A 15,359-nucleotide genomic window follows, 5' to 3' on the forward strand; every position below is an offset into this window, starting at 1 on the left:
TGGTGTATTTTGTTTTGATTTTAGTGCATTTTGTTTTGTTTTTCGTGTATTTTGTTTGGAAGTCGGTTTTGTTTTTTTATTAAAAAGTTTTTATATCCCTAATACATCGTCTTTAGGTACTCACATAATATAACAAAATAAACGCTATTACGTGTAAAAGCAATTGTATTAAACAAAATGTGTTCCTTGGGGAATCCGGTATGGTACAATCTTGTTTAAATAGTAACATATTGCTCTAGATCGACTTTAATAAAACATAAAGGTTCAACGGAACTTACGACTCGTATTTCATTTATGATACAGTCTCATATTGCCGAAAGGTAATGAAGATACAGTCAGTGCAGTATTTTAGCTTCTTAAATAACGATATTATTTGTCACAACTACGACGCGACATAAATAGTTAAATTACATCATCAATTGTCAACTTTTTTTGGCCATCCAGTAATAGAGTATGTAAACAAATTGACATACATAATATCAATGCGCGCTTAACAACACTGCGACGTATATGTCCCACTCATACTGCGTTGAATCAATTTAGTTATAAATTGATCGTAGACTACAGACATTGATTATATTAGCCTTGGTCAAACAGTTACATTAGTATCAGGAAGCTGTGAACCACACGGTAGGGTTGCCTTGTCGTAGAACAAAATTATTCCTTTCCGGGCTCGCACGCCAAAATGGTAGTGTTGTCGCTAAACCAATGCGGAATGACAGGATGTTAGTCAACAGCCAGCGACATATGCTATGTCTTGATTCAACTATGAAACCAACTACATAAGACAGTTACACAGTTCAAGCTTGAACTCTTCTTTAAGTTTGAACATTATCGTACTATACACGTTGGCTGTAAACCAAATCGAATGTGGATTTAATTACTTTTTACATATATACAAAAGTAAAAATAATTGGGTCAAGATTAGCTTTTATAGTTTTTAAACTTCAACATTTATACATAGTTCGCGGGGAATTAAAAAAGTAAATAACATATGTATTCTTCCAGACTATGTTCTACATCTATGCCAATTTTTATCCAGATCAGTTAAGCCGTTTAGTGTACAAAATCTAACAAATATCCATCTAAACTTTCGCATTTATAATATTAGTCCTTATATTATATAATACCCTTCCAAGTGAATCCCTTACAAGATCATTGATGTCGAAAAGAATGTCCTTGTGCTAAACGTTGATTTCCGCCAGGACAAGGTTGCAAACTCCAACTACCGTAACGTGCCATTATATCTTCGGATCTCATTTATTTATCTTCCGTTCTCACGAAGACCTCGACCTAGTCTTATATTTAATGTGACATATAATTTTCTTTAAAAAAGTTTCGACAAATATAAAACTACAACATTTCGAAGAGAGAATTAGTTATTGATAATAATGGTGATAGATACAAAGTAGCTTCTTCATGAGTCTTCCGTAAACTTTGTAACCCAACAATGTGTGGCATTTCCCTCGGTTATACATCTTTTATTAGATTAGATAAGATAATTATGATAGATTCTTATGGTGTCATCCTAGTACCGTATTAGAAACAATCAAATTCCATTATTCATTTTTGTAGGTAAACAAACACCTTTCTATTTTGGAAAACAACACATGAGTAGACTGCTAGATAATTTGAAGGAAAAATGTTGTTTTTCGCTAAATTTATCAATTACGCGCCAAAAAATAACGCGCAAGCAAATGTAGTTCAACGTTCAACAGTGCGTAGGATGAAGTTTGCTTCTAAAACATAAAATTAGAAGTTGAAAACAATAGACAACATCGACTTACAGTTATCTATGAAGCTAGTTAGTATGTAAGTTTATATTTACTTCTTGGCAAAGCCATGAAGGAAGACGTCCTAAGCCGACGCCCGTCGCGTTCTTCGCCGTGACACTGCTGAGCGAAATTTTCTTATGTACAAACAAGCCACACCTAAATATATTTAGACTTGTCACGCACGGAATTTTGAAACTCGTCCAAACTTCTCAATGCCCATCATAAAAATTTGCTCAAAATTCAATGTTGCATTCTTAAATATTTATTACTGGACCATTTTTAATAATCATTTTATACTTATCTATAAAATGGATTGATTCTAAACAATATACCTCACTCAATTTCATCCCTACAAAGTCACATACTTACTGTTTTAAACCAAAAGGACTTAATCCTACTTAATGTCGCATCGTTGTTGCCCATCTGAACGGCGAACCTTACTCATTGAGTGGAAGTATTTTGTGGCATCAGTGGCTTATCAATCCTTAGACCTTGACGCCGGCCCCCTGATATACCTCGCGACTAGTTGAACAAAGTAGTAAATCACTTTGATCCGGCTTCTCACATTCAATAGAATTTGCGCAATCAAAAACATCGCTTATTTATGATTGTGATTGCAAACTTGCCTGTAACTTTATCAAGTGCACTCTTGCTTACTCCTCTACAGTATAGCTAGCGCTAATTTTATATTAGAATATTATTTTAGTTTAACTCTTTGAATATTGATTACATGTTTTGTAAATATGTATGTAAGATTTGATTCTATTATTCTTTGCTTTAGTGATGATTTCATCTCAACGTATGAGGTGATGGGCTAATTAACTACGCGTATATAAGAACCTTGATAACAAACTTCGGGATGTATTGTAAACGGTGCTAATATATCTACTGATAAATTCAGCAAACGCGAAACATTTACGTCATCTTCGATGATTAATGAAAAGACTGCTGTAAAAATTACCTTTGTTTAACACGTAAAAAAATAATACCTAACTAATTACCAAAAAAAAGGTTTCTCATATTAATTCAGATGTTTTTGAAAGAAAGTAATTACTGTTGCTGTAAGCAAGCAGGGGCTTTATATTTATAACCTCCTCACCTGTTCTCTATACCATCCATGTACGACATTCCAAAATTCATCTATCAGGATAACATAAAATACGAACGATCAAAGCGACAGTACGCATGCGCGAGTACTAAAGCAACGTATACAGGATGTTCAAATATTCTACGTTTGTAAACATGGTGTTTGAAAACACGCAGAAGGGATGTAATGCAATGTTATTTTCTTAAGAATGGTAGATTTAGTAATTGGCTATAAAAGTATTGATTGTTTTATTAATCATTATCAAATGTTAAGTACATATTAATAGAAGTAATATTATTAGTTATATAGAAATAATAATCAGGTAACGAAATTGTGGTAGGTAGTTATTATATACTCGTATTTACAACGTTATGAAACGTTAGTTATAAAACAATAATGGGATTTAAAAATATTCTTCTCCGCAGTTTGTTTTTCTTTTGAACAAATGCCAAAATTAAAACAAAATACGTCGCAAATTACCGTTAGAAAATGTTTTTTAAAAACAACAGGTCATAAAAGGTGCCTTCTAACCGTGGGTTTTTGTTGCTGAAACAACCACACAAAGTCTCATAGATATGTGTAGATATTTACAATTTAACACAAAAATATAAAATAAAGTTAAATACAAAAATGCTGAAGTTTGTGAAAAGTTGACATGGATTGTGTGAGTGGTGACATTAGCGGAAAATCAGCCCACAACTCTACTTACTTTCTGATAGCCTGGTAGATTGAAACCTAACAGTTCAATAATTTTACCGATATGCTTACAGCGCATGTCTAAAGTGAATCCTCGTTTTTCATGTTGCATAGTTAACTTTTACTTTCAAACTAACTAATCAATAGTTTGCAATCGTTTCGCGATTGTTTATCTTAATTACAAACATTCTAAAATTATGCTATTGCTAAATTATTTAGAATAAAAGAAAAGCATTTTTATTCATATCTCTTTTATTTAAACGTAACCTTTTTTCCAATTAACACTCATTGGACAGTATATGCACACAAGGTAAAGAATTTTCCAATACTACCTCAAATTTATGTGATCCTAGTAGCGTATTTCTGTAGGAACACAAATTGGTCCCAAATGGTCCAAACTTCTTCTGGGGTTTCTGCTAAACACAGTGATTTAAGACCCCACACTATTCTGGAAACGGTGATTTTCAAAATAATAGAAGAAGTAAAGAAGCATTTTGCAAAATGTAGCGGTAGACATACCAGGCGCGCATAAGGGGTCAGGAGCTAGAGTGCATGTAAAGTATGCAGTCTAGATAAAAATGTTTTCGTCCTTGTCTTTCATGCACATAGTGAGAATTAAATGAATGCGATCGTTGATTTTTCTATTTCCTATCCACAGAACTGCATTGCGCAAGTCACTTTCAATTTCATTTGCACCCGCCATCTTCAAACTTAGGGTTTGAACTGCTCCGAAGCAGCACGATATTACCAAAATTCTAAACCTCGAGCTATGACAACTGTCTACTGACAATTAACTAGTCGAAATAAGTTAATACCTATGTAAACTAAGTAAACTAATTCACATATAGCCCAATATTTCACAGTTGACAAAGTAAAAATATTGTCATCAATATTTGCTCGTCGTGACCACGTCAATTATTATGTAGTGCAGACTTTATTTGAATTATAATCACATTGGGAGGTGTGTCGATATACCTTTGCGAATATTATTTGAATATCATTGTCGGCCTTCACAAACGGTTTAGATACAAGTGCGCATAAGATGTTCTCAAACAATGGCTATTTTTGTTGTCATATATTCTAAGTACACTATCTATTAGAGGCTCGTGACCAGTGATACAATAAACAAGTCCTTGCGAGTCTCCTTATTATCTTCCTCTCACGAAATCTATTACTATTTTAACTGAAACATTATTATTATGTAACTATTAATATTTTTGAATATTCTTTTCTTAAAAACGGAATTTTGAAATTAAATTGGAAGTGACAATTTTTATATTTTGGATATACCATAAAATGTGTTTTTATTGAAATGAGTATGGATTAGAAATGTTTGATTTAATAATCTTGATATTTTTGTAGTGAATGTATATAATAGTTAAATCTATTTTTATCATATTTATAATAACACCACGTGCAGCGTGTACTTTTACAAAAAAATAAATCGGTTGTTTGAAATGTCCATTAGAGTTATGCAGACTGAACACGTTTCGTCATTGTGCCAGAACAGGATCGCTGCTGAACAATAGATGGACTTGCGATATAAAACTGGTTCCAGTATAATTTATTATTCGGAACCTGTTAATTCCAGTTTTGCATACAATCGCGTACTTTTGAAAGCGTTCTGAAACGAAATACTTTAGCTCTTTACAAATAAGGTTTAAAATTGCAATAGAAAAAGCCGTGGAAATAAAATTAGGGGAGTGAAGTAGCATGCAAACTCAACCCTCCGTGAGTCATAGCTAGGAAGGGAAGACGTTTTTAACTTTTGAATTTTCAACGGAAAATGTTCAAACGGAAATTCATATTACCTATATAACTACAGAATGCTAGTGTAATTCTAAGTCTAATTTGGGACTAGCTAATTAGCAAAAGGAACCTAAAATATGTTTTCCACTTGGTAAGATTTTGATCGATGATTTTCAAAGCGTTTTATTAATACTCTGCGGCTGTAAATCGCTAAAAATCTTACATACTTATATACGTACACAGTTACCAAGATTTGCGACTTGCCTCATTCGTACACGGGACTTTGGTTATTTATATCCAACCAAAATAGCCCCGGCCAGGTCACGTGTGGCGATCGCGAGCAGGCGTGCCCCTGCCGCAATCGACTCGTCATTGAACGTCACGGGCAAACCACTGCTCTAATCACGTTGTATTTTTCATAACATATTTTACTGGCAGTCAAGCGCCATTTTCTCTGCATTACAAAAAAAAACCTTGAGTGACCTGAATTCTAATCTAGACCGTTATCCATCTCTGTTTCATATTGAATCCAGATCCGTTCTGAAGTTAATTCGTAAAAATTAATTAGGTATACATCCATTCATCCTAACTTCTGCATTTATAATACAGTAGAACCTCGATAAGTTAAAGCCCAAAGGAAACACAAAATATTGTAAGTTACAGAGGTTTTAAGTTATCAAGGGTCTACGTTATAGAGGTTTTTGGCTCTGATGGTATCGAGGTTTGAGTTATCGAGGTTCTACTGTATTAAAATTGGCTAGTCGAGTGTAGACAAACTGTATAAGTGGAAAAACCAACAACCTTTGATAATTAAGGAGGAAAGAAAACTGGTAGTAAAGAACTACCACTTTCCATTCTTTTTCTTGCTTTAGTAAGACGTGCATTACAAAAATGTTAGCTCTCCTTTACTAGAGTTATTATAATTCTATCGTAATAGTTATTAAAAGTATACAGCTATGCGATTTCTTTTTATACATACATTTTTTTAAAAAGTAAAATTTTGCGCTATTTTAACTAACAGTAGCTTTTTCGTGTGTACGTATGTGGGTTTATGGCACTATGATTTAGTCTCTCTAATTTATAAGCTTTCTGATGTTAATACCAATATTTTGTATTGTTTCAGAAACCCCATATGCGGCCGATGATTGCCGAATACGATCCTAAGAAAAAAGAAGTCAGAAATGACTTGTCAGACGTTATGGTCAAGTAAGTGACAATGTTCCTTACTACTGCGCGGGGATTCTCACGGCGACTATCTTCGACGTTGCCAGCTTTTACCGCCTGTGTGTCGTGAATAACCTAACCTCTGTGGATTTCGATTGCCTTTATACTTGTATTAATACATATTGTTGTCTCTGATTTTTATAAGTGTATCTAAGGGATGACAATAGTATGTATCACTGCGGTCGAAAGCCACAGTTACTCTGTCGACATGTTCAATAAACCTTTTTGTTCCTTGCTTATTAAATATGTTTGACATGAAATTAAAGCATGTTATCACAGCTTAACTCCTTCTCATTTGTTTGTTTGCAAGTTAAAATATTTATTAAATACCAGATATTACATCAGAGGAGTCGGAATATTAATAATATTGCCATTTTTGTTCAACAGGACTTTGAAAAGAACATTCGTAGTCTATATTATCAAATAAAAGATTATTTTCCGTTAGTAAATAGAAGTTGAGTGATACAGGGGTTTATTTAGCCCTCACTTGACTGTCTGTTACCAATAATCTTTTATGTTTAAAATGGTATTTTGTATTGTATGTTGACTGCTCCTTTAACGAGCTAATTAAGCTCGTCGCCGTTCGGAGACGATCCGGGAAGACGTGTGCAGCTTCCACGAGATTAAAGTCATTCGTCGACCTTGATCATCTTGCAATGGACTCATACACCGGTACATCATTCCATTTTATGGTTTCAATTTTGTTTTAATAATTTGTTTTATTTGGTACTGGATTAAATCTAAAAAGAAATATGTACCTACACGTGAACAGACGACGGTGCCTCGGCGTCGAGCGTCTGCTTCATCCTAATGTGCGCCATCTCTGTTCAGGCTCGGGATTGGCTCTCGACATCTATCTTTGTACAAATTTAATTTAGCTTTATGTCATTCTAAAGTGATACGAAAATATCCTGTATATCTTCATGTCCCCCGAAAGTCCATAGAAATTCTTTCGTCGTAAAACTTCAACAGCGACAACTGTTAAAATCTCGAGCATCCTTTGTTTTAAAACAACGTAAAGCTGTATTGAATTTAATGCTGAGCCACTTTTTTGTAAATGCCGAGTCTTAACAGAGTGAAACGCAAACAAAACAAAATATACTGTATATCTTGGAGACCATAATAACACTTCACTCAATAACACTCAAACAAGTAACATTTTCATACGATTATACAAATAAATCATCTGTAATAAGATGTCAGTACTCTAGAGAGTAGGATTAGCAGATAATGTAATGTGGGTTTCGCGACGCGACATTTGAACATACATTCATTCGATCGATCACACAATGCTTGAAATGTTGGGCTTTGTTTGTACTCATTACTGGCTATCATTATTTTTAAGCTATAATACACAATTACTGATAAAATCCCTGAAAACACTTCTATACCACTCTGTTCTAACTCACATCATAATTTAGTTATACAACTACAATCATATCGGTTATTATAATATTGAAAAATGTTTCACAGATACAAAGTTGATCCTATTGAGATCCCAGTGGAACAGCAAGCTGGGTCCACTCTCCCTCTTATGGAAATACCGGGACGAGATGTTGAAGCGGACGAGGATTACGATCCATTTAAGCACAGGAAGCTAGCTCATCCAACATCGTAAGTATATTAGACAATCAAATTTAAATTAAAAGAACCGTTTACAGATGTTAGGAACCTGGACCTTACTGATTAAAGATTGAAAGGAAGATATTGGTACAAGATTAGGACTTCTACCGCAAGCCGCATGCGCAATGAAAACCCTTAATCCGACTGAATTTTTATGTACTAAAAAACTTTTTAAAAGTCATGTTTTTGGATATGAAATATGAATGTGATGATATAAATGAAATATTTTTATTAATTGTTCGTCCCACTGGACATTATCGAAAAATAATACTCACCAAAAGTAATATCGCGTATATACATAGATTCACACACAGAAAACCTTATAAAATGAAAAACTTGTCTATAAAAGTATTTAAATTGACCTAAAATAAAAGCATTCTAGTATTCATTACTCCAGAAAATTGAGAATGTGATTGTGATTAAATATTTTTTTTAATTCCAGTGACATGGATACACTTATTCATCTTTTGAAGGGATCCCTTGGAAGTGGTATCTTGGCAATGCCTATGGCTTTCCTTAACGCCGGCTTGTATTTCGGTTTGGTAGCCACTTTTCTCATCGGTGGCATCTGCACTTACTGTGTCCATGTTCTGGTGAAAACTTCCCACGAGCTCTGCAGAAGGATGCAGAAACCATCATTGGGTTTCGCTGAAACCGCTGAAGCTGCCTTTTTGTCTGGACCGCCCGCTATGCACAAATTTTCGAGGCTTGCAAAGTATGTAACTATTAAGTTAATATTTCTAAAAATGTTATAAGTGAAATACAAGTTTATTCTTTTCATATTACACTATTTCTGTTAAGACAAATTTATTGAATTGCCGTACTATAGTAATCAAATTATTTTTGTTACAGAGCTCTCGTTAACTCGTTCTTAGTGATCGATTTGTTGGGCTGTTGCTGTGTCTACATCGTGTTCGTATCCAAGAACATCAAACAAGTAGCGGATTATTATGCTAAAGACAGCGAGTGGTTTCCCCACGACATGGATGTCCGAATTTATATGGCGTTGTTGCTGCCCCTACTCATTTCTATGAATCTGATCAGAAATTTGAAATATTTAGCACCATTTTCCATGCTGGCAAACCTTTTGGTCGGCACCGGTATGGGTATAACCTTCTACTACCTCTTCCAAGATATACCAAGTGTCAGCGAGCGTAAACCTTTTGCTGGATTCAATCATTTGCCAACATTTTTCGGAACGGCCATCTTCGCCTTGGAAGGAATTGGTGTTGTGATGCCCCTTGAAAACAACATGAAGACTCCTCGTCATTTTATTGGCTGTCCAGGTGTACTAAACACTGGCATGTTGTTTGTTGTCTCGCTGTACGCTTTCACTGGATTCTTTGGATATCTGAAATATGGCGATAAGACATCTGGAAGTATCACCATCAATTTGCCGGAAGACGAGGTGTAAGTATTCTTTTTTATCCATACAAAGTGAACGATCAGAGTAATTGACAGTCTGAAAGATATACATAAACCTAGCGCATATAAGAAAATTTATGATTAAGACCACGTTTTTCACATTTAACTATAAGAATATATTATGCGAAAGAGAATTTGAAGAGAAAGTTTGTTCATTTAATTTATTTCTCTTTTCAGACTCGGACAAAGTGTGAAGCTTATGATCGCTGTGGCCATTTTCTTCACGTACAGTCTGCAATTCTACGTGCCCATGGACATCATCTGGAGGAACGTGCGTCACTGGTTTGGTGCCAAGAAGAATCTCGCCGAGTACAGCATTAGAATCTTCATAATTATAGTCACTCTGTGTATTGCCATTGCTATTCCGAACTTGGGACCATTTATATCTCTCGTCGGTGCCGTATGTCTTTCCTTTTTGGGACTTATATTCCCTTCGGTTATTGAGGTTGTTGCTTTCTGGGACAGGCCGAATGGTCTGGGTTCATATAATTGGGTCCTCTGGAAGAATCTATTTTTGATTGCTTTCGGAATACTCGGCTTTTTAACAGGTTCCTACGTCAGTATTATAGAAATAATAGAATCAAAGGAATAGTGATTTGGAAAGACTACATTTAGATTAAGGCTCAAATGAAATTAACGGCTAAGATTCGATTTAACTTTGTTTCTCTGTAATATCTCTATGTTTTTTTTTCTTTAAAATGTTATTTTAATACATTTTTGAGTTTCAATCATACTCAAATGAAATATTTGAGATTAATGTTATACTTACAACTATGATTTATCTCGCAAATGTCAGGTTGTGTTTCATTATTTTAATTCAGTACCGAATCTCTATAGCCATTTAGATTTAAGTACTTGTAGTGTCTAACTTTATAAACTTGTGAGATGTTTTCTAGTGCATGATTGAAATTGTGATAAACCTTATAATGTTAGGTTAAAAATGAAACAAACAATTTGGAAAATAGTTTCAAAATAAAGATTAATTGTTTCTATTAGTGAGAATAAAATTAAACACCTGGATGATTCTGGTCAGGAAGACCATGTCTATTTCAACAATGCACTTGTTTAGTGTTACAATTTAGGTCAATGTATTAATGTATTTAAAGCATTTTAATAACCAAAAATAACATTTACTTTTACTATCATTTGACCTTAAATAGTATTATTCATGGCTAGGTAGAGTTAAATAAAAAAGCATTTAATTGTTAGGCATCATTACTACAAATGACTATATGACCATATTTTTAAGTGAAATTCTAATTAATCGATGAATTTTGAATTTGATTATCATTTAATAACTACATCAACTTTCAATTTGGTCTTAAATATTTTTATTCAGATGGAATCCTATAGAATTACTGAAATAGTAATGGTAATTTATTAACATATGTATTCAAAAATAATCCAAAATTTTAAATTATCATTTCTTGAGTTTCTAAGTGAAAATATAAAATAGCAAGTCTTTAGACTCTAAACACTGATTACCAGTTAAATTTGCGTTATCAGATATGTGATAGTGTAAATTTTAGCATATATGCTTAGCATATATAATGCTTAGTTTAAGTATTACACAAAGATCAGCCACACATTCATTCATTTGGAAATAAGATTTTAAAATTGTTAATACTGTTATGTGAAGCATTTATTGCAGACAATTGTAAAACAAGTAGCTTCATAAGTTCTAATTGAACATTAAACATTAATATTTAAATGTACTTTGAATGAATGTGTATGGTATAGTTATATTCTATTTAGAGTGCTTATGTAATTTAAAACATCAAATTTGAATTCATCGATAGAATATTACAATGCCCAGGCATTTTTACCTGTAACTTTGTGATTGTCATTTGGCAAGTTTTTAAATGTGTTTATATACCTAATGTTTTTTAGAGTTATTGCCCTATTAGATAGTAACTGCCCATGCCTTTATGTTTCTTGTTCTGTTTGAATTCTTTTTAATAATTAATAATTGGAAATGTAGTTTTGTCAAAATTTATACAGTTTTCATTCGGTCTAAATACTGCCAAGACAATTTTATTGGAATCATTTTACATTAAAATAAATACTTGCCCATTATAAATGTAGGTTTTTTGGAAACTGCCCAACTTTCGGAATTTTGGAGCTAAGTTCAAATAGAATATAGAATGTTAAACATGCAAAGACAGGTACATTGTATATGTAGGTTTTCTTATTTGAAGAAAATCATTCCTATATTATTTTTTGCTATGAATTATGCGTATTTTTTTAAAGTAGTGGTTGTTTTGTTACAGTATTAATAATAAATCATATGTAAGGGTATTCGAGTTTCATTTTTTCCTTCTTTTAAGTTCCTTATTTATTTCGGTATGTTACTAGAGAACCAACACTTGTCCAACGTAAGTCGGTTTATTTGAATAAGGTATGCAATAGATGCTGCTGGATATTGAAATAATAACATCCTATATTGCTTAGATAGTTACTATTCTATTTAAAAAGTCTGAGTTTGAAATAAGTAGTCTATTAGATCATTTCTCTATTGGCAAAGTACAATTGTTATTATGTTATACCAGGCTATTAATTCATTCCAAATTAAATATGGACAAATCATTTAACTCGGTGGGCATAAGTGATACAAAATTACGCTATTTTAGCGGACTATTTTATTTGTTTTGACAACCAACTTAGTAGCGTCTCTCTCACCGAGTGAAACATCCTTGTCTAGCCAAAATCACCCACAATTTTGTGAACTCATAAAAACCCAATTGAACCCCCGGACAAACCAAACTTACGGTTTTTGCGGGGCCATATTTGTGTATGCATTTAAATTGTGTTTTTGTAACATTTTCAATAAATTAATAAAATTGTCAGGGTAATAGTGTCTTATTTTGACAGAATCTGTCAATTCACTTGGCGCCATTATTTAACGTATTTTGTGTACTTTTTTGATGTTGTTCATTGAAAAAATTCAAACATAATGAGAGTGTCAAAAGGGAGTTTGTTTTGAAAGTATGAGATTTCTTTAATTGCGGAGTAGAAGCAGGGTGCTTCAGTAACTATCAAGATATAAAATTGCATTTGAAAATACATGTAAATTATTATGTGTCTGTTCTAACGGACTTGTGTTACCATTTGTTAATTCAAGAAATTCCCTTACTCCTAAGGAGACCCTTACATTATATGTTTAGTTTTGAAATAAAAAAATATTTAATCTGTAATTTACTCGAAATGTTTTTGCTGATAGAATTGTTTTATTACCTATTCATTTAAAATTGCAGCTACAGAACCCTTAACTGTAACGTGTTTTGCAATTAGAACCATTGCGTAAATGACATTAAATGAAGAAGAACTTTAATTTTTAACATATATATTAACTTAAGTAATAAGGAAATAATATTGGTTACTCAGAAATATGACAAGAACTGACTGTCTGAAGATTTTATAACGCATAGTTCGAACCACTGGGCAAATCACATAGTTTGTATTATGTGCTGATTGTAAACAACAACAATCAATCACTATATTTCTCTAGATAAACACAATATAAGTAAGGCAATATATATTTATATTATCATTATTTTTAGACTTTTCCACCCCTTATTGTCTCAAGCAAAGGAAAAAAAATTGCTACAAAAGTTCTTGAAATAATATCTTTCCGACAAATGAAGTCAAGGGCATTTCCCACTCAAATTACTCCCTTTAAAATTTACGATTTTGTATTCAAACAGAGGAATTTGCTTAAAATCGATAGGTACAAAACATAGACTACACAGTTTATAGTCTGTCCAATAAAATGTAAACAAACGTTCTTTGAAAGCCATAAAATGTTGCCAGCATCAAGCTGTTATTCACTTGCTTCAATCAATAATCTATGGTCGGAACGATCGTTACGTTTCCTTCATTGTCCGCCATATTTTACTTTACTTCGTCGTGACCGTGCGTGCGTGCGTCTAATATTGAGTCACATCTCCAGATCTTAGGTAATTATAATTTAACACTCTAATATACGTGAATGTTTTGCATCAGGTCATAATACATGCGAATTTTGAGTAAATACGATACATAGTTATCTACTTGACCTGATGTGAAAAATCACTACTTGCCACCTTGGTAATTAAAGTTTAGAAAAATAAAATTTTCTCGGCTTTGTTATTATCTCAAAGTGTAAATTCGAGATGTATACTTTAAGTTACTGGTAGTTCTACTTCTTGTAACGTGTTTTTAAATGCAGCAGTGTATTTGTGAGTTTTATTTTTCATCCATATTCTTTGTTGGGGTTTATGCCTAATAATTGCCTTGTACTAATAATGTAATATTGCAAAATCAGTTTATTTTTCAATCATCATTTATCTGGGTTACTGTTAAATCAAAACTGTTTTAAATGTCGTAATTGCGATTGGCAATATGGTAGGATGGAATATCGATTCATTGATCGAGTATCCATTTTGTCGTACGAAAATTGTCTACTTCGCCTTAAAGGCGCACTTGATAATAATAAAAGTGCTAATAAAGGGTAGATTACATTATTAGGATAGTATTTCAGCCAAAGTCAAAAGTACAGTTTGTGCAGCTGTTGGACAACAAAGGACCAATGAAATAAGGGAAATATCAAAACATTTGATATCAATCTTGTTTATACTAAAGACATCTTATGTTTCTGAAATCTGTAACAAATGAGTAAAGTTTCATACTTTATACATCAAAGTTATTTTCATTTAAAAAAATTGTTGCCGAAATGTAGGCGTGGCCATAAAGATTGTTTATAGTTTTGGCTCTTAGGCAAAGAGCTGTTGAGCTGAATAACTAGAAAGCACTACAATAATGAAAATTGGTGGTTTTGCGGTTTTAATTCTACAATTGTTTATAATATGTACTAATTCTCTATCTTATCCGAGATTGTATTATCAAGTAGATGATCAAAATAATGAAGGATGATTCTTCATTAAATTGTTTTTAGGAGTAGGCCTTTTTTTTAAAGGAAGGCCACTGAAGATGGTTTGGAATTCACTTTGATTAAATAAAGTTCAGTTATATCTTTAGTTTTAAAATAGTGAAATAACAATTAAGGAGTTGTAATCTCAGGGTTACCGCACTGGAGGATACTAATCTTTGAGAATTATTGATTTTTAGGTAGTTATGCTTTTAATTGTACCAACACTTGAGAATTTTGATAAAAGGTTAGTTTAGTTTGGTTAGTTTAGTAACATTTTTGTTTGTATAAAAGCACAAACACAATTGTTGCTATAAAGTGGACACTAGCTTTAATATCTAGATCCAGTTTCTCAAAGCTCTTAAAGTTCTTAGTCACAGGCAATTGTAAATGGGTATAAACAAACACTTATTTAGCTCAGATAAAATTATTCGAAACAAGGCTTACAGCATTCATTTTAATATCTTTGGAAGGAAAACCGATATAGGAGGAGGAGAATAATTTTGAAGTTTATTCTAGTTTTGTGGTATTTCCCTATTTACACTGTTGCATGTATAAGCGTGCGTTCGCACGGGCAGACTTTGTACGCCGCGGTAAAGTTCAAGGTCAGCAGACTTTTTACGCCCACGAGATAGGTGTTCGTACGAGCGTAAAAAAATCACTTTTCAATCGTACCTCATGTCAGTAGGACGTGTAAATGGTTTCTGTTAAATTACTAGCCCGAGGCGAAAACTGGCGACTAAATCCGAAGTCGCGTAGTTAAAGAGAAAACTAAAATTATACAGTACATTTTCTTTAAAACTAACATGATAAACATATAATGTAGACATTTATTTATTACATTTCTATTAACCAGAAGCGGCTCGTGGCTCAT

At 32.9% G+C, this 15,359-nt stretch overlaps 2 protein-coding genes across 6 annotated transcripts in view; both read left to right on the top strand.

Moving 5' to 3' along the window:
• Positions 1-10,868, top strand: part of LOC106108335 (proton-coupled amino acid transporter 4) — a 32,275-nt gene extending 21,407 nt beyond the window's left edge. The window contains exons 2-6 of one of the 2 annotated variants that reach the window (XM_013289482.1): positions 6,431-6,513; positions 8,005-8,145; positions 8,597-8,869; positions 9,007-9,564; positions 9,757-10,868. In XM_013289482.1, the coding sequence (XP_013144936.1) occupies positions 6,431-6,513; positions 8,005-8,145; positions 8,597-8,869; positions 9,007-9,564; positions 9,757-10,171 (1,470 nt within the window). In that variant the 3' untranslated portion in view covers positions 10,172-10,868. Of the gene's footprint in view, positions 1-6,424; positions 7,204-8,004; positions 8,146-8,596; positions 8,870-9,006; positions 9,565-9,756 lie in introns of those variants that run through there. The other variant, XM_013289483.1, reaches the window with a different exon arrangement.
• Positions 10,869-13,438: 2,570 nt separating this feature from the next.
• The window catches only part of LOC106108330 (PERQ amino acid-rich with GYF domain-containing protein 2), a 32,571-nt gene continuing 30,650 nt past the window's right edge, over positions 13,439-15,359 (top strand). For all 4 annotated transcript variants that reach the window (XM_013289465.1, XM_013289467.1, XM_013289466.1 and 1 more), the window contains exon 1: positions 13,439-13,535. The gene's annotated coding sequence lies outside the window, so the exon portion shown is untranslated. The remainder of the gene's footprint in view (positions 13,536-15,359) is intronic.

This window comes from Papilio polytes, unplaced genomic scaffold (genome assembly GCF_000836215.1).
Source record: "Papilio polytes unplaced genomic scaffold, Ppol_1.0 DF821644.1, whole genome shotgun sequence".
Classification (NCBI taxonomy): domain Eukaryota; kingdom Metazoa; phylum Arthropoda; class Insecta; order Lepidoptera; family Papilionidae; genus Papilio; species Papilio polytes.